At 32.1% G+C, this 27,987-nt stretch overlaps 1 protein-coding gene across 5 annotated transcripts in view; it reads left to right on the plus strand.

Annotated features, from left to right (window-relative positions):
- Positions 1-27,381, plus strand: part of LOC106465092 (ensconsin-like) — a 72,114-nt gene extending 44,733 nt beyond the window's left edge. For all 5 annotated transcript variants that reach the window (XM_022392919.1, XM_022392920.1, XM_013925287.2 and 2 more), the window contains 7 exons: positions 241-377; positions 4,662-4,912; positions 7,002-7,182; positions 15,186-15,299; positions 18,172-18,584; positions 19,855-20,096; positions 25,882-27,381. In XM_022392919.1, the coding sequence (XP_022248627.1) occupies positions 241-377; positions 4,662-4,912; positions 7,002-7,182; positions 15,186-15,299; positions 18,172-18,584; positions 19,855-20,096; positions 25,882-25,895 (1,352 nt within the window). In that variant the 3' untranslated portion in view covers positions 25,896-27,381. The remainder of the gene's footprint in view (positions 1-240; positions 378-4,661; positions 4,913-7,001; positions 7,183-15,185; positions 15,300-18,171; positions 18,585-19,854; positions 20,097-25,881) is intronic.
- Positions 27,382-27,987: the final 606 nt, after the last annotated feature.

Below are 27,987 nucleotides of genomic sequence, written 5' to 3' on the forward strand. Positions count from 1 at the left end.
ATTGTTATTCTGATATTTATTCACATTTGAAGCCAACTTACTATAACAAGTTTATTAATTTCAAACTTTAAAGCAAATTAGATAAGTTACCAAATCAAAATAAGTAAGTTCATCACTTAATAAGGAACTAATTTGTAAAAAGGTTGCACCCATTAAAAAGTATCTAGAAACAGCTAAGATAATTGCTCATCATCCTGCATTTAAAAATTGTTTTAGTAGATAAGTTGTTGTTTTTTCCAGCTGGTTCAACCAAAGTTCCAAGGGTTAAGAGTGCTGGAACAGTTGGTTTTGTTAATGGAACAAAGAAATCAGCTGCAATACGCAAAATTCCTCTCCAAACACAGAAAAAATTTGCTGATGATGAAAAAAGAGAAAAGGTAAGCTAAGTGTGTTTTATATTTCAGTGTCACCCTTGTGTGATTTTGTTGATTGGCATTTTTGTCTTTTTACAAAGTTAACATGGATGAGCCATAAAAAATTATAATTTATATCTTACCTGCAGTTTAATGCTTCATTCAGAGGAGAAAAGGTTAGATAAAGTAATTATGAAACTTACTTGTTTCTCGATAAGTACTATGTTTGAATGTGTTTTGGTTGATATACAGTTTAACAGAAAATGTAAGTTCTTGACACATAGTGAAAAATGAGGTTTGAGTATTTCTCACACCTAAAAACCTGAGAGGAATTTAAATGAGAACAATTTGACAATCGACATTAAAAAGTTGGTCACCAAACAGTAAACACCCGGGGTGCTTGAAGATAGTTTATCTTCCTTCATCCCACTAGAAGTAATTATCGTTTATCTAGTGATAAAGTGTATTAACTGTAGTGGAGGAGTAACTTTGGGCATTCATAAGTATAAGATTTTGATGTATGAGGAAGGCATGGAGTGAGGTGAAGGAGGCAAAGTTGAGTAGATGAGAAGAAACAGTATGAAATCTACAAATTCTCACACAGTAGTATTATCTGCAGTTTTATCATTCTTGACTTGCCACACTATTGATGCTTTAACACATTATCTGTATGCATGTATGTTATTGAATGTATTTTTTGATGAGGTAAAAGTTTTATTTCTTGTAAACTACTGTTGGTACATCAGGGGGTTCTCAAAGTTCCATGACCCACGTGAGTAGTCAGGCAATTTTCTAGGACCCATTTTCAGGTTATTTTTCTTTAATTTTTACATTTTTTATTGAAATAACAACTTTAATTACCAAAAGATAATTAAAAGTCTTAAAACTTCAGAGATTAAAGCATGAGTTTTTTGTACTAAAGAATAAACAACAACATACCACAGACCTTTTAATTAGCTTTTGAAATATCCTTTTATTACAGTGGAATAGATGAATACTTTGGCCAATAATTTGATTGCATGATTTGTATTCTGGACTATCAGGCAGGCTTTAGCACTGCCTATGGATGGATGCCTCTGATTGTTCATCAAAATTGTATTTTGAATATCTCCTCAATAGGTCATAAGAACTTTACAATATTTTACATTGTTTCCTTTTACAACAATATCTATATACTGACTGAATCAAAAGTTCTTGGAATGTTTGTAAATATCATAGCAAAAAAATTTGAATTTCTTCTTCATCTTTTTTATTACACAATAACTAAAAACTGAAACAATGGTGTCAACCAAGTTCACTGAGGTGACATTCAAATGGAGTATCCACTTTTACAAGTATTATTATCTAGTAGTAATTAAAGAAAGAAATCGTAATTCTAGTGTAAATGATGTTACCATTACCCCTTGAAGTTTGCTTTCTGTACAGAAATTTGGTTTTCCTTAAAAAGCTTAAGTTCAGGGTGAAACAGGAATTACTAGCCCATAATAGATAAACAATAAATATTACAGTTGGAAGCTCATTGTATTTAGAAATTGGTTATAAATACAACTTTACTATGTCTATTGAAACACTGCATTAAAAAAAACAAGTAAACAAATAAAGAAAAGTCTTTTCAAAAAAGGAAGTAAATGTAGGAGTGGCCAATATCATTCCTTCAAAAACAATGCAAACAAGGTAGTAGGGGTTGCATTTATATTCTCTTTACTTAATAGCATGGCCAAGAATTAACATTTAGCAATATATGTAACTATTCAATCACAATTGAATTTATCCTATTTTCGTCTGTTAACATTCTACTACACTGTGTGCCTGTCCTATTATGTAGGGATGATGTAAATGCCATCCATAATATCATGTTTGTATTAGCCACTCCTACATTTACTTCCTTTTTTTGAAAAGTTATTTCTTTACTTGTTATTATTTTAGTCATGATTTTTGTAAGATATTGGTAAACTTTTTTTCTTGATTACTTGAAGCATTGATCAAAATTTTTAAATTCCTTTGTTTAGTGACAGTTTGTTTTGGATGCTGGTGTATTGTATCTTCTGTTGATTACAGATGGTTATAAATTTGCTTGTACTACTTTTTTTGGTAGCCAACCAGACCACCTAGACTTGCCTTTTGGGTGGCAAGGCAGTAGTTTAGTGTACAATGTTTTTTTCCTAATTTCATAATGAAGCAACCCATAAATAAATGATTCGTACTGTGGCCTCTCGACCTTTCTTACTTCTAGTACTAACAAAGATTGATTGAGAGATAAAATGTTAAAAAAATAATTTAAAAAGTAAATAAAACCCTGCTGAAAAAGAGTGAGAAATAAAACATACTGTAAAATGGTGTCAACGTCTGGTATATTGCATACAATTGTGTAAAATGTGTTTGGTTGCTCAATTCCATCAAATATATAAGATAAAACTCATGATTGGTTGATGATGACTGCAGGCACATAATCCAGTCTTTACTGAAGCATTCACTCTTTGAACTTAAAAAAAAAAGTCACATCTCACACCTGGTGAATTCAGAACTTCCACTCTGGAAACTTGTACTTTGTCTTAAAAAGAAAACACAACAAATCCTGAAATTCTTGCCATGTGCTTATAGTAAAACAAAAGATGCTTCTTCTTTTTTTTAAATATATTTATTTATTTTTGTGGGGGAGGCTTACATATTATGACCGGTTTTCTAGTGTGACTATAGTAATACTTTTATTGAATACAGGAGAATGTGTTATTGAATTCAGTTTACTTAACACAGTTACATCTAGAAATTGAGAACAACAAGTTTTGTTGAACATCTACTTACCTCACCAATGAAGTGAGTGAAGACTTGCGCTGATTTGTCTCTCCCGTTTTTTTCTGTAACTCCTCACCCTCTTTTGTTGGTCATATTCATTGTCTCTATGATGTCACCTCACTTGGCTTTGCAACATTTTGCATATATTGCCAGATGATTAAGAACGTCTCATCCACTACTAAGACAGTCGCATGAATGAACAATTCTGCTTCATCAAGTCAAACACTCTTCACAATATGAAACAATGACCATTTATACTCCATAAATAATATAAAATTTCATTCATGTCTACTGCTACTCATCTGCCATCACTTTCATCACTCTTCATAACATTTATACAGAACATCTAACCTATCACCAAAAGAACTTTAACTTTTCAGCACCAAAAAGTGGGCCCACACAATTCTACTGTTGACTCAAGACATTTATTGATCCATCATCATGTTCTTCTCCCTTCATTCAGTTCAATTAAATAATCATAGCAACCACCAACTCAAGGTATTGTCCATACCAAAAGACCCCAGGATAAACAGAGACCAAGAGTGACATCCCATGTCATAATTCAGGACTATCTGGCTGAATGATCATGGTCCAGCCTACAGAGGTGGAAAGTGGTTAGCACAATCCGGTGTAATTTTCTTCTTTTTTTTTAAATCTTGCTATATCCGCCCCCACATACACACCTAATTTAGAGGCCAGTGGTACCTACATGTATGCTTGTACCTAAATTCTAGAACAATTTCTTTCTTTCCCTAGGGAAACCACAGACTTTTTTAACCCTCTTTTGCTGACTTTTTCAAGTTATTTTACCTTCTTTTGTAGGGAATTTAAAAAGTTTACTTCCTTATGCAGGGAATGTGACAATTTCAAGACCCCTTAGTTTAATTTCTTGGGAATGGGGTTTTAAATATCCTTGTTTGCAACATTTCTTGGCCCTAGATAACCTTGCAAAATATACACTTTTTCTCCGGGTAATTAGAAACTGCATGCGACCCTTCAGAGCTTGGAGTGAAGGCCAGGAACCACTGCATTCAGCACAGCATGCAGCTGAAGTTTCATTAGTGTCTGTGCCATGCAGGGCATCTAATTCTACCACACTGGCAGATACATTGTACCCAGTCAGAGCTGGCTGAGTGCGAGCTCAGATAGGGTCTCAGTCTGTGTGCGCCATTGTGCCGATGCATCCAATCTATCAGATAATGACAAGAAATTGACTCGATATTTGAAAATAACACTGCAAATAATTCTCAGGATAATTTTGTTGTTCTGATACTTGTTTCATGACATAAACACTATTTATTTTATAGGGGAAATAATCACTTAAATTTAGATTTTCTTAGGCAGTTTTTAGAGGCTACACGGACTACCCAAGACAACTTTTTGGGTAGTCCCCCAGCATTTTTGGTGGCTAATGGCGAATGGACCACTGTTAACTTCAAGCTGAGATTAATCATTTTATAAAAAATAATAAAGCTCACAGAGGAAAAAAAGATGAAAATATTTTATTGCCTCTAGGTTGTTTCCTCAGACCTCTTTGAACAACAAGTTGAAAAAGTCCTCGAGGTATCAACAACTTCAAAACATGATCGTGAGTTGTCATTTGTTGAGGAACCAACTGTAGCTACATTCACACCACCTTCTACCCCTAAACCTCGTATCATTTCTGAGGAAGAAGCAAAAGCAATTCTTGCTGAAAAAAGACGGCAGGTTCGAGAACAAGCCGAAAGAGAAGCCGAGTTGGAAAGACAGAGGTTGGCAGAAATAAGGTGAGATATTGCTGTGATGGATTTGATGATATATTATACATAAGTTAAAGGTCACAAAACAGGATTTTCAGAGAGCAGCTTGGGTCTCTTTCAACTGATAAATCAAGTATTTTGAATTGAGAAAATCTTAGAAAAAATTATAACGGCAAAATAGAATTTACATTCTTTTTACAGGTGCCATCTATGGATATTATAAAAATTGTAGCATTTTGAGATGTTTTAGTCAATGTAGTTCTTTAAAAAATGATTAGGTATTTGTAAAGTTGTAGTTTTCATCAGACAAAACCATAAAATTCAAAAGTTGATTTCACTTGTGTTTTAAATATTTCATTAAAGTGCTATAATTTTATTTTTGATGAAAAGAAAGCATCTCTGGTAATAAATGTAAGGGAAGATTCTTTAAGACATATGCCTTTGTAAAGCATTTTATGGTCATTGTAAAAATGTTAGTTAAGTAAAAAAATAACCTTTTGATTTTATCTACATCTAATTACTGACACTTTGAATTTTTTCAATGACATCAAGTGATATTTTTTCCTTTGTAAATTTACAAAAGGGATTGAAAACTTCACTAAAGTGATTTTTTTTAGATTAGAAAAAAATCACAGAAAATTGCGTATAAGAAAAACTGAAGAATACATATTTTTTCTGTTAATGAAACTCTATTGCTGTGGTCAATTTCTGTTTCATTTCGTATTGTTTTATGAGCATACCAGTATAGGCAGTAAATATAAGATGCAGTAAAATTGAAAACTATGATGTAGATCAAAGTGTTTATCAGTACTTATAGTAGGACTTTTAAGAATTATCTGATTTTAATTACCAACTATTTCACTGTTAAATGAGGTTTTTGTTTACATTATTATGTAATTCAAAAATGCAGATGCATTGCATAACAAAAAAGGCTTAATTATTAATTAATGGAAAACTCTATCATTTTTTATGGATACAAATAAATGTGCATAACATTAAGCCATGTTGTAATTTATACTAATTGCTGAAACATGGCTAAGACTAAGCATTAAAAATTCTGAAGGTGTGATTAATACTTTAAATAAATACTAATATTTTTTATTAGGATCTAAAGGTAAATGTCAAACATGAAACATTTAAAGAACATAGTTTCTTTACAGTTGCGATAAGTCACATCTTTCCTCCTCACTAGATCCAAGAATGGTTGATGATCAGTAGTTCTTAGAAGAATACTGTTTGCTAATTTTGTTTGATGAGTCAATGACTTTTTTTTAATTTACAATTAAATTACATGCATAAAGAACCATGCATATAAATAAGTCACACTGATAATTACAACCATACATTCATGCATAAAGTACCGTGCATATAAACAAGTCACACTGATGATTAAATCAGACTTCTGTCATTACTTGTCCTCATTTGACATACATTACCCTATTAAACATTATACTCAGGCCTAAAATATGTGTGTAATATATTCATTATTTTCATTTATATTAAAAAACTTAAAGTATGCTGATTGTTTGATAAAGAAGATACACAGAGATATAGTTTGAGTTCAAACTGAAATGGATATTATATTTCCAAAATATCTTCAGGAGTGTAAATGTGTAACATCCTTAATCTTACACAGTAAACTATATTCTATGTCACTATAAACAAATTATTCACTGTTACTAAAATAATTGCATCAATCCATTAATAAATAACTTCTACAAGTTATAGAGCATTTTTCTTACACCTATATTATCTTTAGCTTTCTGTTATACCAAATAATTTATTAAGAACATGACGAATATTGGAAGCAACTTGTTTAAGTTTTAGAAAAATTTAAATCAGTCCCACTAATGTTCTACTACTCATTTTTACACTGTAATTCTAACAGGGTAAAAACACTAAAATGATGAAACTAGTATTTAGAAAAATTTTAATTTTCTATCCATTAGTTATGATTCTGAATAGCTGAAGTAATAATATTCCAAACAGTGTTACTTGTGTTCATATTGTTGTCTACATGTATAATTTAAAATGAAGGTACTGCATAATGTGTGTAATTCAAATTGATATGTTATGATAGGCTTTCAATATGCATTATACTATTACCAATTGATAGGCGACAGGAAGAAGAGAAAAGGCAAAAAGTAGAAGAACAACAACGTCGATATGAAGAAGAGCAACTTCGGCTTGCCCAGGAACATCGCCACCAAGAAGAAGAAAAACTAAAAAAAGCTATATTAGAAAAACAAAAACAAGAAGAAGAAGAATGTAAAAGAAAAGAAGAAGAAGAGATACAAGTCAGTTTTTATGTGTTGGTTGTAATCAAATACATTACTATATTTTTATTTGGATTCCAGTGTAATTGCATTTTTAATTGGTTTTAACCCTATCTCCATGGGTATCCTTTACTGCACATGACACAAGGTTTTAGTGTCTTACATTCAAAATTGTATTAAACCACTTTTTATTTATGTTATACCAATTAATATAGCATAAAATCTTACCTAATAATCCATATTTTAATACTACATAAGTTTTAAGTTCTTAATTCTATAAGGCAATATTTTAATAAATCCCCTAGAGTGACACACGTGACACATTTTCTCTAGGTATCTTCTCCTCTCTCTTTTATCCAGCACCCCTCCAAATAATACAAAATTAAGCATAAATTACTCACTATAAAATTGTACTTGTTCAGACAAACCATAATTTTTATAGCCTTCAATTTTGTTTGATTACAGAGCTATCAAACAGAAAATCAGACCCCTTCTGTCACACCCATCTATCACAGGATTTATTAATAGTTCTCTTTTACATTTAATTATACATTACCTATAATCAATAGAAATTCAAGGTTTTCATCTATCAAATGACTTACTGTATAACTTTGTGTTCTGAAGATAAATGTCAATTTCACTGAAGAGTACAAGCTTCATTCCCATGGGTAAATTAATGACTAGCTTGGATAAATTTCTAACGGATCTTGTTGCATAGCTAGAAAGTCAGAAAAATTTTGAGAGTTAGGGGAAATTGTCTACTTTTTGCATATTATTAGTCTGTGCTCTTTGGTGCATTATTTAATTATATAAAAATTATTTAGTGCATTACTACCATTACTATAAAGAAAGTAGGGTTAACTTTTTTCGACAATTGACAGCAAGAAAAAAGAAGATTGGATAAGTACTTTATTTTTGTTTTCATGTTTATTCTTTATGTATTGTTATAAAAGTAATTGAAATATAAAAATAGGAATTTTTTTAGCTTAGTTAAGATTAAATTAGATAAAATAGATAATAACATAATAAAAATGTTTCACGAGGCACGCACGTGAGTTGCTCTGCGGACTTACAATGCTAGAAACTGGGTTTCGATACACATGGTGGGCACTCACAGATATCCCATTGTGTAGCTTTCTGCTTAACTTCAAACAACAACACATGAGTTGCATATTCCCTGAGTGATTTACAATTTATAATGGCGTGAATAGTAGTTAGACACGGTTCAAATGGCAATAAAACAATAAAATTTAATTCTAAATAGATGTATACTGTTACAAACTTAAAGCTACTTAGGATAAATGAATGTAGTTTCATGTTACAATTTGAAGGCATCGTAGAAAGGGAAAAAAAAGGGTAATTTAGATTTATTTAGATTTTCTTTTTTGGTGGTTATGAAGTCATTGAAATTGACCGATCCTGATCCCGTATAGAGATAGGGGAAAGAAAATAACAAATGAAAAATATATTTTTACTAAAAAAAACGTTTGAAGTTTATTTAAGAGGAAATTTGAGATTTTTGAGATGAAGAAAAGTATTTTTAATCTTAACATGAAAATTACTTTGCACACAGACTATTCAAAACTAACACTCAATATATTCATGGACAAATCTTTATTTTAGTTTATTAAAAATACTTCACTAAAAAATATGATTTTTTTTTATTTGTGAAAGAGATAATGTTAACTGAAGGACTGCCAAATTTTGTGAAGATATACATACTATATTGAAAGTTAGAAGTATTAAATCTATAAAGACTTTAAATGAGTACAAAGAGGTCATGTGGTCAGTCAAGTTGAGAGAGTTAATAAATTTGTATCACATTGATAACATGGTATTTAAAATATTCACTTCCTGTTGTTCGATGGTTTCATTACTCTTAACGAGACATTTGTTTGTGGTGAGTTATTTATATTAGGTTTTTGCTTCATTAATCTTTAGCCCTATACAAATTATTTAGAAAGAGAAACTTGCTTTTTGTAGTAGTAGTAGTTTCAGAAATATTATTTTTTCCCTAGAATTTGTAAGAGATACATGGAAATGTTTTATACACTACAAACAAGGTGTTATAACATATTGGCAAGTGTCTCTATCACTGTTGAATTCCCATCACTATATTAATATCAAGAACAAAATTACATTTCAACTTTTATTGGAGACTATTCATTAGCCCTGTTCTTATTGGAGACTAATTGTTATAAAATGAGAATGTTTAGAGAAAGATGTATGAATCTTTTATACACCAGCAATAACAGTTTATAGGTGAATAAAGAGCAGTGCAAGCCTAAACACAAAATTAGTATTCTCCTAATACGGTTAGTTAGTATCATCAGATTATGACAAGAAAGGCCATTATTCATGATGAAAAACAAACAAACTTGAATTACCTTCTGAAATATTGAAAACATTAAATTAGGAAATCTGCATGTAAAATTATTTTACGTTTGTTTTTGATGGCAATTTATGTAAGATTGTTACTGTAGGAGTTACTTAAAGTTTTTGTGATATCTTGTAATTCTCGAATAGCTTGAGGTACTTGAAAAGGAATGAAGAAAAAATTAGGTTTATAATTTCAGTGACATCATGGGTGGTTGTGATATTTTATCCTGTTTACATGGAGGAGAGAATAATTTTTATCTTAATTAATTTCGTGCAAATTGTAAATTTATGTTATGATTCTCCACAGTGAAGGTCTTAACTTTATCCATAGGATTTAACAGTGAACATTACTTTCAGACTTAATGATAACCAAAATGTCTGTCTTTATCAACATCTTTGTGAGTGAAAATGAAACTCAGCTTTTGAAGAGGTTCTGTCAAACTACACCATAAAAACAAAAGATACATTTTTGCTGTCCTATTTATATATATAGGCATCTGATGCAGAATCACTTCAAATCGTTTATACTCCCCCTCACACAGGTAAATGTTTTTATCATACTTTCTTCTTCAAAGATGGATTTACACAATTTTTAGATAACCAAGTACGGTATCTTCAGTGTAATGTTTACAGTTCAACACACACTAAAACAAATGTCACTTATAGTTAACCCTCTATATTAAGAAAACATGTACTGGTGGAAAAAGTTACAACAGAGATAGTAAACCAAACCGTGTTATAAAAAAAGGCTGTAAGTAACCTGAAATTTATAAATACAACAACCTTACAAAACTGAAGAAGGAGCTACTCTCAGACAGTTCAACAGTAAAGAATTTGCCTTATAATTACATATCATTGAAACTCAAGAATATCATATGCATTTTGAAAAATAAAATCCATATTTTAAAGCATCTGTCAATCATTTTGTCCTCCCTAGTCCTGAATGTTGATGATTGTTGTTCTCCATTGTTATTTATTCCTTGCTGTTAACACCAACATTCCTAATTCAAGCTCTTTTCATCATAATAATGATTTAAAACTAAATGTTCCTGATTTTTCTTTAATGTTTTTTGTTATTTCAAAGATCTTGGATATCATAGGTCATTTGTGGTCCATGATAACATCATTTACCCTTTGCCATAGAATGGCTGTGGCCTAGGGTGTTTCTTATTTCCAGATAAAATTTCAGGTTACAGTTTCTAAAGCTCTCACCCTCTAATTTTGTTCCAATGCACAAAAAAACATTAATGTCAGACTTCACCTATTTTGGATGAGGTTGAAGTTCTAGACTGCAGTGGCCTGGTACTGAATGTACTATGTCATACAAAAACATTTATGTATTATAAATGATTTATTTAAAGTCTATTATCGTTTTATTGCATGTACAATAGTATGATTACATAATTATATGATTTTTAGTGTGGTTAATTACTTACGCATTGTTATTATTCCCTTTTTGCTGTTGGAAAAGCACCTTCTATGACCCTGCACAACTTAAAGGAGGAATTCTTTCTGTTCTTCTTTCTTTGTCGTGGGCTCTCAGTAATGGCCATATTCTTATCAGCATTGTCATTTAACACATTATAGTTCTCTCTGAGCTCCCATGACTTGGGGTCATAATCCAGAAATCCAGGTTGAATTTTGAGGCATCTGAAGAAATCTTCAATTTACATGTCCTCATATTTCCTGATATACAGCTGGATGTGCCTTGGAGGTTCACCCTTGCCTTCTTTCTCATTTAGTGGCCTTACCATTGCTCATTTTGTTTCTGTTGATGCAGCTGAATCAAAGAATGCCAAATCAATTAGTTCCTCATTGAGATACCATAGATGGCCAACAAAGTTTTGACAGGCAGATTTTGAAAGAGCAGAATTTACCTTCTTATACTTAATAGGATATTGTAGGAGGTTAAGATCATTGTGAGGAGTACAAATGGCATCGGAAAAAGTGAACTATGCTCCAAGATAGACTCAAACAAAGATGCAGATGTTACAGAGTTCTCTCTCCTCTTGTCGAGTGAGCTTAAATTGTCCCATAAATATAAAGATCTTGAGGGCATATAATGCCTTGACCATCCATCATGCATGATGCAGTGCTACAAATTACACTCCACAAGGAGATTCCACTGCGGAAAGTTATGGCTAATTCAAGAAGCTTTTAATAATCATGTCTATGTTAGCTGATCTGAAATTGTCTTGTAGAAAACTCAATGACACTGTCCTTAATTTCCCATATGGCTTCTGCTACTTCATCATGGTAAGCTACAGTTTCATAACTGAACTGATCCATTTATTCCAAAGATTGCTGGAATCAATTGAAAACTGCAATATTTAGATGAGAGGAAAGCCCCATACAGTCTTTGAAAACTGATGAAAACATCAGGACAAGTTCTAGAATATGATGTCAGCATGTCAAATACAGAAGATTTTTGTTTAATCTTTTTCAACAGCACACATGCTCTATTTCTGTGACCAGTTTTGCTGGCTGTAAAATCAAACTGCCTTTACATGATCAATAACCTCCCTACTCTTCCAGCAAATGTACCACAGCAGAAACTAGAGCCTTTCTATTGCTAGAAATGAACTTTGGAACACCTAGGAGTTGGTTTACTCCTGCTCCAGACAAGATCATTGGCAGACAGTCTACTTGTTTTTTACCTATGAGATCATTAAGGAGCTTGCTATCCCAACCAACTACAAGTGAGAATGTTGGCTGGAACTGTTCCTTTAAGTTTTGGCAAGTTCCTTGTGGAAGTGATGTCGAGATCTTTGGATCAAGGAATGGTTGATGGTTAGCTCCTGAACATCATGACCAAGGCTGTAAATTGTTCCAGTAAGGACATATGTTGCCTTTCTGTCACTCAACTTGGTTCTGTACATAGCTGCTGTTAAATTGGGAGTAATTATATATTTCGTCTTGTCCTTTTTAGAAGTTGATGATTTTCCAATTGCTCCTCTATTCTCATCACATAACTTCAGTTCACTGAAAGTGAATGGAAGTTTTGTTTTCACCCCTGTGTGTGTTTGTCAGCAAGATTTCTCAAATGGATTTGGACGAAAGTTGGTATACATTTAGACTATGACCCAACTTAGAAATGATTAGTTTCTTGGAGGGTCAAAGGTAAAGGTCATGAAAATCCAAAAAATCTCCATTTGTTCACATGGAGACTGATTTTTCACATACTTTTTACTTTATAACTCAGTCAAAAATGATCAGATTTTGATGAAATTTGGTGGACATATGGAGAATATTATTCCTCATTATCCTGCCAAAAATAGTCCATGTCTGTTGATAATGACAGACATACAAACACATTTTTCTATTTTTTTGGGAGCTGAATATGATCAACATTGCATCTACCAACCCATCATCACTGCTGTGGGATGATTCACAACAACTGACAGTTTCATTCAAGGCCTGATGTTCCTGCTCTACATGTCATATTTTGTCCATACTTGCCTCACTTCTCTTCTTAGTACTTGATTCCTTAAAAAAAAAACATATCTACCTGGCCCATGAACCCACAACATCCGCTTTCTATATGAGAAAGAATAAAACCCTTGTCTTCTAGGACCTTGATCAGGTAAAGGGCATCATTATGAGTGATGTCAAAAAGATCATCTAGATTACTGACAAACTTTGCTTCATTAGCTCGCTGTGTTTTAATTTTCCTTTAATTTTGCCCATTTTTCAAAAAAAAGTTTCTCCAGCTTGATAATGGCATGATATTCTGGACAAAATGGAATTATAGCCTTGTTCCAAAATGTTGTAGTCTCTTTGATCACAACCTTTCATGAATGTTTTGTGATGGTAGAAGAACACATACATCACTTGCCTGTTTGAAGGTAATATGTTTTCTATTAGTTCAGTTTCTTCTGAATCAAGCAGCCAAAGTGTAGTTTTACTTCTTGTTCAGGTATCCATGTATAATAATATGTCAGTACAACATCTGATGAAATGATAAAGATGAATCTGCTTAAGAACTTTTATACTCTCACAGAAATTCTAGAAATTACTATCATGTCATACAGAATATTCCAGAAGTAAAAAGTGACAGCTTGGATTATAATCATAAATGATTTATATATGGAATGTTTTTCAACGTTCTGAGTAATGTGAATACTCTGGAATTTTCCAGAATATAATACAATATTCCATAATAAGATGCTATAACCTTTCAGAATATGCAGATATAATACAAGCTACAAGGTAAAATTTCAACCACTTTGAGGAACCCTTAAATTTTATTCAGTATGGTTAAAATTTGGTCTGAATTACATATTTATATATTGGAACAAAACAAGAGGTTGAGAGTATTGTAAATCAAAATTTCAAAAATAAGAACCAACCTACTATGGCCCTTGCAATAAACCTGAAAGTTCATGAGACTGCTGACTTTTTGAATAAAAAATAAGAAATATAAAACTGTAATTGACCAAGAATATTTCTTTTTAAATATCCAAAACTATTTTCAATTAGTGTAAAATATTTATACCCACAGTATTTTGAACATTGTGAAATGCTGTATTTTTCCTTGAGTAAAAAGTGGTTTAAAATCATTCTTTAGGTATATTTCATAACTTATCTATTATTATCCTGTATTATTATTTACTTAATTTATGTGATCTTTCATGTTCTATGCAGTTAATTTTAGCAGCTAGTTTTCTCTACTAGTGCCATTTTCCAATCATTTAATCCTTGATTCTTTCTTTAAATATTTTGTATCTGTCTTTCTCTTCCTACACTCAGATCAAGGAATCAATGCCATAACTTGCCACAAAAATGTGCAAACTTTTATTTTCAGGGTGTGCCACTGAAGGAGCCCATGATATTACTGAAGGTCTAAAAATTAATATTTTAGTATTTTCATAATGACCATTTTCAGTACTGAAGGAGTACTTGTGATGCTTTTGTAATTTCATGCTCTTTTCAAGTATTATAAATACAAGTATTTTCTTTCAATGGAAAAATTTAAAAATGCAGTAATGTAAACAACTTATTGTAGAATTTTATTATCAGATTGTTTTTGATAAGTAGCAATTTATTGATTATTGTTGAAGTATGTTATGTTTGAAGGTAAAAAGTATTGTTTTGATAGTGGAAGTAGTGTGATGCTGGGAGCATGCGCGCTGGAGTTTCTGGAAGGATCATGAATTTTTCTGGCAACTCTAGTTTGTTCCAGGCGCCCTCTTTTTTAATATATAAGCCCGGCAAATAAAGCCAGCAAAAAAGATAGAATTGCATAGATAGATTGAAGATAGAGATAATTGAGTCAAGTGAACAGTAGGAACCGTAAGTAATGTGTGTGAATCGCTGTGAATTATAGCGTGTGTTTATAAAAGTAATTAAGTTAAAGTGTCTGTGGAAATTCTGTATATCAAAGTTGTATCAAGAAAGAATAAACTAGTTTTAATTAGGAAAGGACTTGTGTCACTGAAGTTCCCCGGAAAGAATTTATACCGGAAATTAACAAACGAGCAGATACATAACAGTATAATATAATTTACGTGTGTGATTTGTTTAAGAACAAATCTAAGTACATTGCAGAGAGCAGTTTCTTGATGCTTCTTGAAGTTTGTTATGATTGAAGTTAAAAAAACAATTTATAAGTGATTTGTTTAAAAACAAATTTCAATACACTGTAGAGAATAGAGAAGGAAGAGCAAGAACGAAAAGCTCGAGAAGAAGCCGATAAACTTCAAAAAGAACTAGAAGAAAGACACAGACAAGAAGAGGCAGAGAGAGCAGAAAGAAAAAAGGTAACAAAATTCAATCTCTTGTAATTCACAAGAGTATAAACATATCAGTTTAAGCATACCAAATATGTTTCAATTTTAGCATTTAATGAGTCCAAGTTTACTTGATGTACTGGTATGAATGTACAGTTAATCCAGCCTTACAGAAAATATACCAATATCAAGGTAAAATATATTCAGGCATACACAGTATTATAAGTATCTGGCCAGTCCAAATTTCATGAACTGTGTCAGTATCCAGTTAAAACTTATTGAATATATAAAATGGAAATTTCTGAATAATAATAGAACCAAATTTCATGTTTTTAACACTTATTTACATTGTATATGTCAGTGATTGTATGTATAGATAAGAAAATTAAGTATGCTGTTATTAGGAAAAAATTCTTTTGGATACATTATTAACCACGATAGGGATCTTACAGGAATTTGTTCAAAACTCTGTTAGGACATTTGGGTAAAAACCACCTTAAAAAGCAGTCTTATTCTTGAAACTACATTCCAACCTTCCTTTTCAATAGTTAAGACCATCCAAACATTGAGAAAAATAAGTGATTTCATTATTGTTTGTAATATTATTGTTTCACAAGCCCATAGCAGAATCAGCTGGGTATTTTACACTAAAACCAACACAAATATACTTTATACTGTATGCACTTAATAGGGTTTGTATCTTACTCTAGGCATATATTTTCCTGTTGTTGTACATTAACAAAGCTAACATGCAATATAATTAAAAACTGAGAATTTAAAATCTACAAATATAGATCACAAAAAAGTAAGTATATAGGGCCAGAGATGTATTGCTGACAGTTTGCTCAAGCTAAATATCCCTATTATGTTTTATTAGCAGCAACATTCAGCCTTGAGAGCTCTAGTTTCCTTTCTTTCTGTTACCAGTACAGGATATGCGATGCAATCACACACATATTTCCTGACTTTTATGTCTCCTATTTAATGAACATCTTGACAATTTTCTTGATTTATAGAAAATAAAAGTACCGTGTGTTCACTTTACAGTTTTCCCATCTGAATGTCTCAACTTTAGATAAACATATTTTGCTAATCTCGAATACCACGAGTATTTTGTTTCCTTATATTGTTGACCACACACTCTACATTTCTTTAGCCTTGTCAAAATATTATTCATTTTTACTGTATTTATGATTAAGTTAACAAATGTGGAACTATTTGTAAAATATTTGCTCTATAGGTTGTCCTTTCATTAATACAGCAATGATTTTAATAGCTGAATACAAGATCTTCCTTGCACTGTGGTATTTTTTCAAAGGCTTGTTTGGTGTTAGCTAACAATTATTGATATATTGTGTATTTAATATTAAGTGAACCATAATTTTAAAGCTACAATTTTTGTATTATACTGCTGAAATATGTAAGGGATAATCAAAATGTTCAATATTCCAGCCATTGAATCCAGTAGTTGATAATAAACAACTACTGTTATTAAATAGTTTTGGTAGCAACCCCTGAGTTGAATCCAGAAATTGATGATAATCAACTACTGTTATTAAATAGTGTTGGTAGCAACCCCTGAGTTGAATCCAGTAGTTGATAATAAACAACTACTATTATTAAATAGTGTTGGTAGCACCCCTGAGTTCACTTATATGTAAAACAAGGTTCAGGTAGCCTGTCATGCAAGCTGACATGAACATTTAATTTGTATAGAAAAGTAAAAGAAACACAGTGTGTTCTTAGTCAGCTGTGTGGTGTGTGTAAAGAAATCCAGATTGATAGTGAAACATGCCAACTTTGATATTAAGGGCAATAGGTTGACCAGAAGATGGTCAAACACAAGTCTCACAAAGCGTGGTTAATTTCATAGGATGTTGACTTACTTTCACACCATCAAAACAGTTGACTGAAGACCTGGAGTTGGTAGACAACTGCTGATAATTCTGCAATATGATCACTGTTTGACAGTACAGGCTAGAAGCAACCAGCAGGCCTTAGCTCTCCAACTAATTCAAAAGTTTAGAAAATCAACTAAACAATAAATTAATATGCAAATGGTCAGAAACAGGCTTCATAAGAGTTAACTTTTATATCAGATGACCAATGCCATAATTCTTTGCTCTCATTGTCACAAAATGGCTTGTCTTCAGTAGTGTAAGAGACTCGTGGGTTGGTCAAAAAAACATGTGCTCACAAATGAATCTCACTTTAAATTGCAGCCAGAAATGAAATATGTACATTTTTGTAGTGTTCCTGAAGCCATATCCAACGCCATGGAAGAGAGACATGCACTTGGTGTTGTTGACATACTGGTTTCGGTAGAGATCAGTACTGATGCCCACACTGACCTTTATGTGCTCTGACATGGCACTGTGAAAGCCATACACTATAGGGATGTAGTGTTATAACCACTAGTGTTGCCATATAGAGATGCAGTTAGTTAGAACTTTCTTTTGATGTGTAATAACAACCATGCTTAACTGTTTAGCAACATCTTGGAAAAAGAAGATATCAATAAAATGAACTGGCAGCATGTGATACATCTATAAGTAGCTGAGGAACTGGAAGGAACTCTTTTGGATATTACTCCAACAGGTCATTGATTCACTTATGTTATGCTTTCCGTGTCAATGTATGACTTGTAATAGTGTTCAAATTGTTCATAGTCCTTATTAGTGTTTTCTAATCATTTATTGGACTACAAAGTTGTAGTACCAAATAAGCATTCGTCGCGTGAGCTCCAAATCGTGACAGGTCACCAGAAACTTGTTTTGCTTGAAATTAAACTTGGAGATGTCATTAACATATTTTAATAACACTAATTTTGCCTAATCATAGCTAGAATATATAAAAGTGTCATTATGAGTTACACTAAAAGGATACTTGATATTTCTTACAGCGTTTGGAAAAAATAATGAGTCGAACTAGGTCACGTTCCAGAGGAGATAGTCCCAATCCACCTTCCAGAACCTCCACACCTCCTCTTGTGGGACATAAACTAGTAGCTGGGCTTCCTTTTGTGAAGCGAATTCTAGGATTAGGGCATGAAACAAGTGATAAAGTTATGTCAGAGAAAATGAAAGGACATAAGACAGGTGAGGATTGTGTGGAGAGCACAGGAGTTACTACTGCACCCACATCACAAGGTGTTGTACAGAATGGTTTGTCTGAACATACAGATTCAAATAAGGAAGTACCAACCAGCAAAAAGCTTGAAGACTCCATGTTAAGTATAGAGAAGCAGAAGAAAGATCAGATTAACCTACTTGGAAATGACATTGCAAAACAAGATTCCAAAGCAAGTGATACAGAGTAAGTTGTTCTGTTTTTGCTATAGAGTTGGGTGATTAGTAGAATTTGCTAATCAATTAATCATTGGGCTCATTAGTTGATTATCTTCACATGAGGCTTGGATAGATGGAATAATGGAAAATAGTAATAATTGGAAACATTAACTTTAATTAGTGGGTTAATTTCTTGAGTTGTGCCACTAACTGATTTAGCTAAACAATCTTGAATTAATCAAAAACAATAATTAGAAATGAAAATATTTTGATTATTTGGATAGTTGGAATAGTCTGAAACATTAACATCAATTAATCTAGTTAATTGACCAACTCTAATCACTTATTTATAACCCTTGCACATATTATACTTTTCAGTGGTGACTTGTGCCTAACTGTTGCACCATAATTTGTGAAAATGTAACAAAAATATTTTGATTTATACCTACTGCTTATTTTACAATGTAAGCTATGTTCTTGAAACAGTATAAAAAATGGGTATGTTAGATGAGATAGGCCTATCAATCTGTTTATCATACATATAGCTCAATCATGATATATTTAAGTATCATAAGTATTTTAGTGTGAATAATATAGACACATGTTATACACATTTTAGCATCCACTGTTTAACTGTATGTTTACCTATGTTTATCAATCAAAATTCACTATTATTGGAACTGAAGACAGAAAAATTAGTTGGAAATTTTGACATAAGTCTTTCCATGCTTGAATTGTTTTAAGCCTAAGTATATATTATTGTTTTAGGAACCAAAAAAGACTTGCAATTTGTATGCATTTGTTCTGTTTAATGGGAGAGACTAGCCTACTATCTGACTGTGTTTGTTCCAGGATAGTGTAAAAAAATCACCTACAAGTTCTAGAAAGTTGAAAAGACTGGCTTTCAGGTTATATGTGTTCATTCTAGAATTCTGAAGAACTGACCTATGGGTTTTTTGGTTTTTCTAGAATATAGAAAAGACTGATCTACAAATTATATGTGCTTTTCTAAGATGTGTAAAAGAAAAATTTGTGTGTTAACTCTCAGAACAGACATATGTTGGATGTGTAGTATAGCAATCTCAGAAATTGAATAATACAGTGATGGGTGAAGTCTTTATCTGTATACTAACTAGCTGCAGGACTAGAAATTTCCTTATATTAAATATAGCTAGGAATAAGAAGTTTCTAGAACAACAAAACTATTTTTTATAAAAAGAGTTAAAACCCAGTGTGAATAATAAAAAAAATCCAAGAGAACTACTAAAAGACATTCTTTTGACAAACATGGATTTCAGAACATTTGAAAAAGACATGGAATATGGAAGTTTCTCAGACCAGAAGGCCCAGTTGACCTCAGACGAGCTACCCAACTACCGTATGATTGATCAAAATCTAGCCAACATTACAAGTACTACTGGTGCTAACCAGAACCAAGTAGGCAATTTATTGACAAATGAAGATGATGTAAACCAAAATCGTATGCCAGGAAACCCACTGATACAATTTGAAGAGAAGTTTCCTAAAAAACAGGAGGCAGGTAAATAACTGATAAAGCAAAACTTGGTTAGTCTTTGCTAGTGTCAAAGTATCAAGTTAGAATACTGTCTTAAATGTATAAATCAACATAATGGAGTTTTTCAAAAACTACCTTGGTTATCTGCTTGTTGACTTTGTTCTATAAGACTTATCATGGTGTGTCTGTTAAATGCCTAACAAACAAATTATTCAAGCATTTATTGGCTCTATTTACCATAATTTTTTGTACTAATTATAGTGTTAAACCAACACATAAATGATATTTTGTACCTTGTGTTACTGCAGAACATGGATAAAATATTAGTTATCTTCTTCCCTAAAAACATGAAAGAAAGACAAAAATACTGCATATAAACAACCAAAACCATAAACTATTCTTGATACAAAGTAGATAAATATGGCTAACATTATTTTGGGGTAAATTGAGATCAGAAGCATTCTGAATCAGCTTGATTTTACTATTGTCAGCATCTTACAGTGATTAGTGACAAGAAATCTGTGGTCCTTAAGATGACTTAAACTCTTTTTTTTTTTAGGTGACTTGGAGATATAAGCCCTGTATTTGTTAATACCTCAACATCTTGATATCAAATTAATATTTATGTCAACTTTTAGTTGCTTGTGTAATTAATACTTTAGAGTCGTGTTTAAGAAAAATATTTTATTAAGTTTTCTTAGAACTTTTATGTACTTAAAGATAACAATTATGCTAAATTCAACTTGGAAATGAAAGAGAGCTTCATACAACAGAATCTCTGTACCTATGATGAAGTGAAGCTACAGTTAAACACCTAGCCAAACAAAACACATATAGGATAGCCAGGATTACTGCTAAAAGTATGTAGTATAAGTTAGAGAATTTACATTGATTGGAGAAGCATTTGGAAAATATAGCCCTCTCAGCAGTAAGTCTTGACAGATTTAACTTTGTTTTTATTTTTCATGATGATTAGAATTATACTTTAGTCATTATACTTCACATGGAGAAATTGTTTTTATGTCAGTTTAAATCAAGTTTATTTAAAAATGTAACCCCTATAAAATAAGTAAAAACATTCAATGTTTAAAAATACACGATAATTTACTGTACAAGTTAAAAGTAAAATATACAATTCAAACCTCTATACAATTATACACTCTACATGTTTTGATGGAGAAAGTTCCACCATCTTCAGGAGACTGGAAGAAACACAGGAAATGTCTTCTTTTTTTTTATACCAGCAAGTGCACGTGTATAATTTGCATATTATACAGTGCCATTTACAGAATGGATTTTCATTTTCAAAATTCACTTCTGCGGCACCAGGACCTAGATCTATATTCAAAATCATTTTATGCTTAATAGTTTTAAGAGAGTTTGCCACATGTCCTGCCAGGGCCGAATCATTAGTTTTTAAATTTTCGATGGTGTTTTTGTGTTTATTAATTCTACTAAACATGTTTGTCTGATATAATTCAAGCCACAACTGCAAGTTATTTTATATACCCCACATATATCCTTTAATTCAAGTTTATCTTTAATACCATTAATGGTATTCACTATTTTTTTATTTAGGAGTAAAAGCTAATAGACAACCAGTATTTTTCATGAACACCTTGCTTATTTTTGTTGAAAGTGATGGAACATATGGCAAACATATTCTTTCTTTATTAACCTTACTTATTAACTGTAGTTTAGTGTATTCTGAAATTTGTAGTTTATTACTGTTTTTTTAAATCCCATCTATAATACACGGTTCAAAATCTCTCTCAACAGTAAACTCTTCACATAACATTGAATGCAATAAGATTCAACTACTTAAAGAAGTTAAGCTAAAAATTAATTAAACATTAAAGAATCTCTTGAAATTATTAAACATAAAATGATTTTAAATAAAGATCTGGTGCTACAGATGTGAATTTTTAGATATCCTTTTTGTAGATGGCACTGTATAATATACAAATTATACACATGCACCTGCTTGTATTAAAAAAAAAGAAATGTCCTGTGTTTCTTCCAGTCTCCTGAAGATGGTGGAACTTTTTTCGCCAAAACATGTAGTTCTTAATTGTATATATTACTTTTAACTTATACAGTAAATTATTGTATATTTTAAACTTTGAATGTTTTTACTTATTTTATGAAATCTATGCACAAGAATAGTCATAGAATACATTGGTGTAACCCCTACTTATAAACCATCTCCCACAACTTACATTCTGTTGTTCCAACTGTGTAGTTGTAGCTAAGTTTGTGTGTTTAGTACATATAACAGTTTTTTGTTCAATTGTCCTGGTTTTTAAAGTGAAATATTATATATATTAGTCTATAATTTATTTTTTAATTTCTGTGTCACACAGATATGTATACTGAATGTGGCAGTTTATGGTAATATTCACATGTACATTTCATTGTGGGAAGTTAAATTAGTATAGTGCTATGTTTATGTAGAATTTTGTGTGTTCTCTTCTACATCTTATCCACGACTCCAGTTCTCATTTAGTACCAACACAATATTTGGAACATCTGAGTTTTGGATTAACCACTTCAAGGAAACCTTCAACCATGTCCTTTGGGATTGCAAATCTCATGTTCAAACTCTTCTTTCTTCAACACTTACTGCCAAAGACATTCCCTTGGAATGGGCTCATGTGCAACACCTCCAATGGGATCCTTCTTCTCAGTGATGTTTATCTTCAGAGTTGTTATCTCAGAGAATTCTCTCTTTTTCTTGGGTTCTTTTCATTACCTTCAATTTATGGCACAGTTGAGAGTTTACTACTCCAGGTTCCCCTTTTCTTTCATCTCATACCTTTTCACAGATGCCTCTTTTTGGGGCTAAGGTGCTGTTTTAGAAGAAAATCATATTTTGCATTCTTGGTCTCCTCAAGAATCAGAATCTTACATCAGTCTTTTTGATATGTGTGCAGTTCATCATGTTTGTCAGTAGTTGTCACCCTTGCTAGACTACCATTGTGTTATAGCTAACACAGGCAATTCTACGTATCAACAGTTAGGGAGGAAGTCAATCTTGTAACCTTTATTTCATTCGTTCTATTCCACTTGCATCGTATCTGTCTCTGAGCCTGTCATGTGCCATGTGTTATGATCATTCTTGTGATTTCTCCTTCCAGAGATTTTTGGCCTCACACCTTAGTGGGAGAATCTTTCTTCTCGATGTCTTTCCTCAGACATTGGCCAATTTATCAAAACATCAAGTTATCTTTATTGCTCCACTTTGGCTAGCTCAACCATGGTCTCTCCTGCTACATCATCTATCTCAAGCAGATCCCCTTCCATTTCCTCTTTGGAGACCTTTTCTATATCAGCCTTGAACAGGCATCTTCCACTGTGGTGTCTGTCTACAGTTTCTCAGATGGTTGTTGTGCAGTCCTTTATTAGAGAAGCTGAATTCCTTCCTTAATGTTGTTACACTCTTATCAACGTTCATCTCTGACCATCTACCAATCTTGCTAGACTTTATTCAAGAGTTGGTGTTTTAGAAATTCTGTTTCTTCTCTTATCCACAACAGATTGCCTTGTTTTACATGTTATTATTTCATGATATTGGCTTATTTACTTATTCTGTTATAAACTACAGTGCAGCTCTCTCTACCACCTTTAGATGCCACGGAAGCCATCTCTCTTTCACTTTTTACTGAAATTTGTGGAACTTTCACTTATTTCATCTACAAGTCCATAAACTGTTCTCACAGGTCTTACAAGGACTTGCTTCTACTCCTTTTTAACTTGAGGTAATAGACGATATGACATTTATAGCTGATTCTTCTCATACTCTTTTATTTTTCTAGGAAGGCTCTGCACTTACAGCGTTATGAATCCTTCTTACCAAAGGCTTGGGCTGAGAGAGGAAGTAACCAGTGTTTTAATCAGTTATGTTACCTACTCTGACTGACCAAGTTTTTGTTTTGAATAATACTTTCATTGTTCTTTCAGGGCTGTTCTTTGCTTTATAATGAATCTCAATCCACAAATCTTGCTTCATCCAAGCCAATGGATTGAGTTGTGCAACTGATCCATCTATCTGTTGTCATATACCCAAACACCTTAGAAGTGAATTTTAGATCACATCTCATCAAATTCCCCATTTGGCAATGTCTTTTGCTTTCCAGTCTCAATACTCATTAGAAGACATCGTATGGAAGAATTCAAATACCTGTCTAAAATTTTATTTGTAACACATTGCTTGCTCCTCAGCTTTGAAATCCTATTTAACACTTATGTTAAACACAAGCCAGATGGAATCCATAGCAGAGGAGTTATTCTCTGTTACTTGCTTATTTACTACATGGGCTCACACCTATGATATGTAGGGCAACTCAGGAATTTCTATACCAATCCAACACCTCTGTTAACAGTTTACACAGGTGTCTGGGTGAAAGTTATTCGATTGAACAATAAAAACAAAATCTTTCTTGTCTATGGGGATTCTTTGTTGTTGTTTTTTTGCTATTTCTACATTTCTCTGAATTCATCCAGTTAGGACTCTTGCATGCTATCTAAACCTCTGAATTTCTCATTGAAACAATTTCACTCCTTGTACTGATGTTTCATAAAAAAATCAATTCATACATATAAGAGGTTGATGTTCTCAGAAAGTGGACAGAAGATGCCATCTGGTGACTGATGATACATTGTTGGGTACCTCTCCCATCTCTCTGTGTATGTTCTTGTGTATTATTAAAAATATCTGAGGCAGGATGTCCATTTTCAGTGGGTATTTCATAGTTTCTATCAGTATGGCGTACAGCTACATTTTCTTTACTTTTCCATTTTCTATGATGGACCCATTTCACTATCCTTGAGTTTTTGAGCCTTATTCTTGGGACAGCTTAGATCTTTATTGAGTTCTCTCTCAATGCTCATTAACTTGGCTGGTTTGATGTCTCTGGCCTTTTCAGTTTTGGATTGAAGGGGTAATGCTGCAGGAGTATATTTATTCACAACTTTCATCTAAAAACCTTCTACTACAGATATAGGATATAGTATTCCTTCTACCTGTTTATGACAACACCTGTTCTCCCATAGTTGGCTCCACAGATGAACACACTACTGCCCAAAATGATCCCCTTTTGGTATGAACCAGTGGGAATTGAGGGTAAACAGGTACCCTGATGAGTAGAATGCCTTCTTTTTGAGTGTTATTAGGTCTAGTCTTTATATAAGGCTGATCTGCTCCACTCATTCTCCCTCAATTCTGGATTCTACCCCTTCACTGCCTGATTACATCTTAAATGTGGTCTAGGTAGCATTTATATTTTTATAATGTTAACACATCTCCTTTTCAGCATGGGTGTTCTGGTTATTAGTATTTCAGAGGTAAGCCTACCTGATTTAAATTTAAAATTTTGAAGATCAATATGAATTTCAAACAATACTTTCTTCTGAAAAACTTTCCCCCATAGCTCCCCACAACCAAGAGATGTGGTTTTTCATCATTGCTGAAATCTGAATTATGGTGGGAAAGAAGAGCTTATATAATTTCTTCTAACACATGTGCATTAAGATTGTAGAATTCTTGGTAAGTTGACACTTGCTGCATTACATCAAGGTTATTCACAACTATGAACCACATGGTTGTTGACAGCTTGAGAAGGAAGGCTTTCAGTATTTCAGAGATAAGTATCTGTTTGAAATTCATTTTAACACAAAACTATAAAAAATTAAATAAGGTAAAACATTCTACAGCTTATGTTGATTAAGACTCTTCATCAGAAAGTTAATTACTTAACAAAATTAAACACTGTTTCACATCACATGTAAAAATATGTATTCTTCTTTTCAGATCTTCTTTCCTAAGGAAATGAGACATGTAATGACTGTAGACTTTGCTAAAAGTCAGCTCTAGATGTGAAGAGAAGAACAGCTATCACTAGTATTTTGATCAAGCACCCATCTAGCATTAGGTCATCTCTGTTTTGTGTAGTTAGCATTAAAAGTTGCTCATTCAGAAGATAATATATATGTAAGTTAATGTTTATGTGAAATGTAGATTAAAGCACCCTCTTTTAGACTTATATAAACTATGATAAAACCCTTATATTGCTGTGTTAGTAAACAAATTTACAGTTTATAGCATTTTAGTGTTGTGATTATAGAATTAATCTTAGTGCTTCTTAGTTGTAAGATTTAGCTTCAACAAAAAGTCATAGTATAGCTAATAATAAGCTTTTCCACAACCCCAGTAAGCCTAACTGATGTATACATTTGATATTTGGGGAGGTACTGACTTTAAGCTTGTAGCATGGGATTACACAACTTGCCTTACAAGTTTACTTTGTATATACATGTATAGTAAGATGGGTTAGAACTTGCCAACTGTGATTGACATAGCTTTTGCTTATTTTATTTTTGGAAAAAATATTCTAAAATCATATTTACTGCAGTGATTTTTTTGATACAATAAAATTCATGACTTTACGTATGTGTATGTGTGTGTGTTCAGGATCAATTTAATATCCTAAAATTGGTTTGTTATAAATTATATCAATTTACTTTTAATTTTGTTCTCATGACCTGTACACATTTTTTAACACTATGACATTCTACAGTTATGTCGGTGATGTTGTTCTTTATAAGTTTTTTTTGCTTACCAAAAACATCCTTTAATTTATAGTGAAAAAATAGGTACTTAATTTATGCCATTTCTTGTTCTGATACATTTTACTTAAATTGCCAAACATTGGTTTTTTGTAAAGTAATGTTTTTATACAATAAGGTTTTCAGTTTTCTAGATTTAGTATAATTCATTTCAGTGTTTTTCTCCATGTTTAATGACTAAATGTGTTTTTGAAATTTGTGTTGACTTTGAGGTTGACATATATAAGAGGTTTCGAGTGTTTTGGTATAAATCTCAGTGTATGGTCAAAGGCTTTCTTTAGTGCAAAAACATTACTGATTAACACTTATATAGATGCTAGTAACCTGTGTTCACACATATTAACTAGAAACTTCCAGTTGCTGAGTCAGTTATTTGGCATCAAACATGTGGTTGCTAGTAAATATATTTGTACATTTTGAAGATGTAATATAATCAGTCACCTTTAGATTTTCATATAGGTGGGACACAAATCATTAAATCTAGCTGTTTGCCAGTTAATTATATTTAAAATGAACTATAAGACACTATGTATTTTTGTTGCAAGATATTTGTTTGGCTTGTGATATAAGAATTAGAGTTAAATAGAAGTTTTGAAACCAAGATGATTTCTGAAAGGTTACTCAAAGGATATGTATTACTGAAACATGAGAGAGCTGATTAAAACCTTCATAACTTACATCAAGAGTTGTGAAATAATTATTGATGCCAATGCCCATTTGAAAAAGACTTCAGAATGATTCAGCAGCAAAATGTCGATAAACATCTTTATATAAAAGAGTAAATGTTTCTGAACATGAATTAAAAGTGGTTTAAATTTTGTGCACCAAAAGTTTCTTTACCATAAAAAACGTAAAAGTAAATATTTACTCATATATTTTTAATTTGTACAAAGTTTTTCTTTAAATTAGGTCAGTGGTCTATAACCCCCTCCCCCCAAGTCTTTGTTGAAATAGTTTCTTTTTTGATCCTTAAGGGACATTGCATTGTTAATCATGAAGAGGCTTGATGTAGCTTTATGACAGTGTACAGAAAACCAGTATATGAACAAACAATGAACATACTTCTGAAAGTATAAAGTTAAATGTTATAAAAATACAATTGAACAAGTGAATGTGAAACCTTAGTTAAAATACTTTGAAGTCAGCACTTCTAACCACAGTTTTGTTTTGGTGAAAGCTGCAAGATGTAGCAATAACTAAGAGTATATTCTGGGTGAGAAAAGTTGCAGATTCAAAGAAAAGAAACAAAACAATATGTTATGTTTTTTCACAGTCCTAAATTATGATAGGT

This window comes from Limulus polyphemus, unplaced genomic scaffold, assembly GCF_000517525.1.
Source record: "Limulus polyphemus unplaced genomic scaffold, Limulus_polyphemus-2.1.2 Scaffold1832, whole genome shotgun sequence".
Classification (NCBI taxonomy): Eukaryota; Metazoa; Arthropoda; class Merostomata; order Xiphosura; family Limulidae; genus Limulus; species Limulus polyphemus.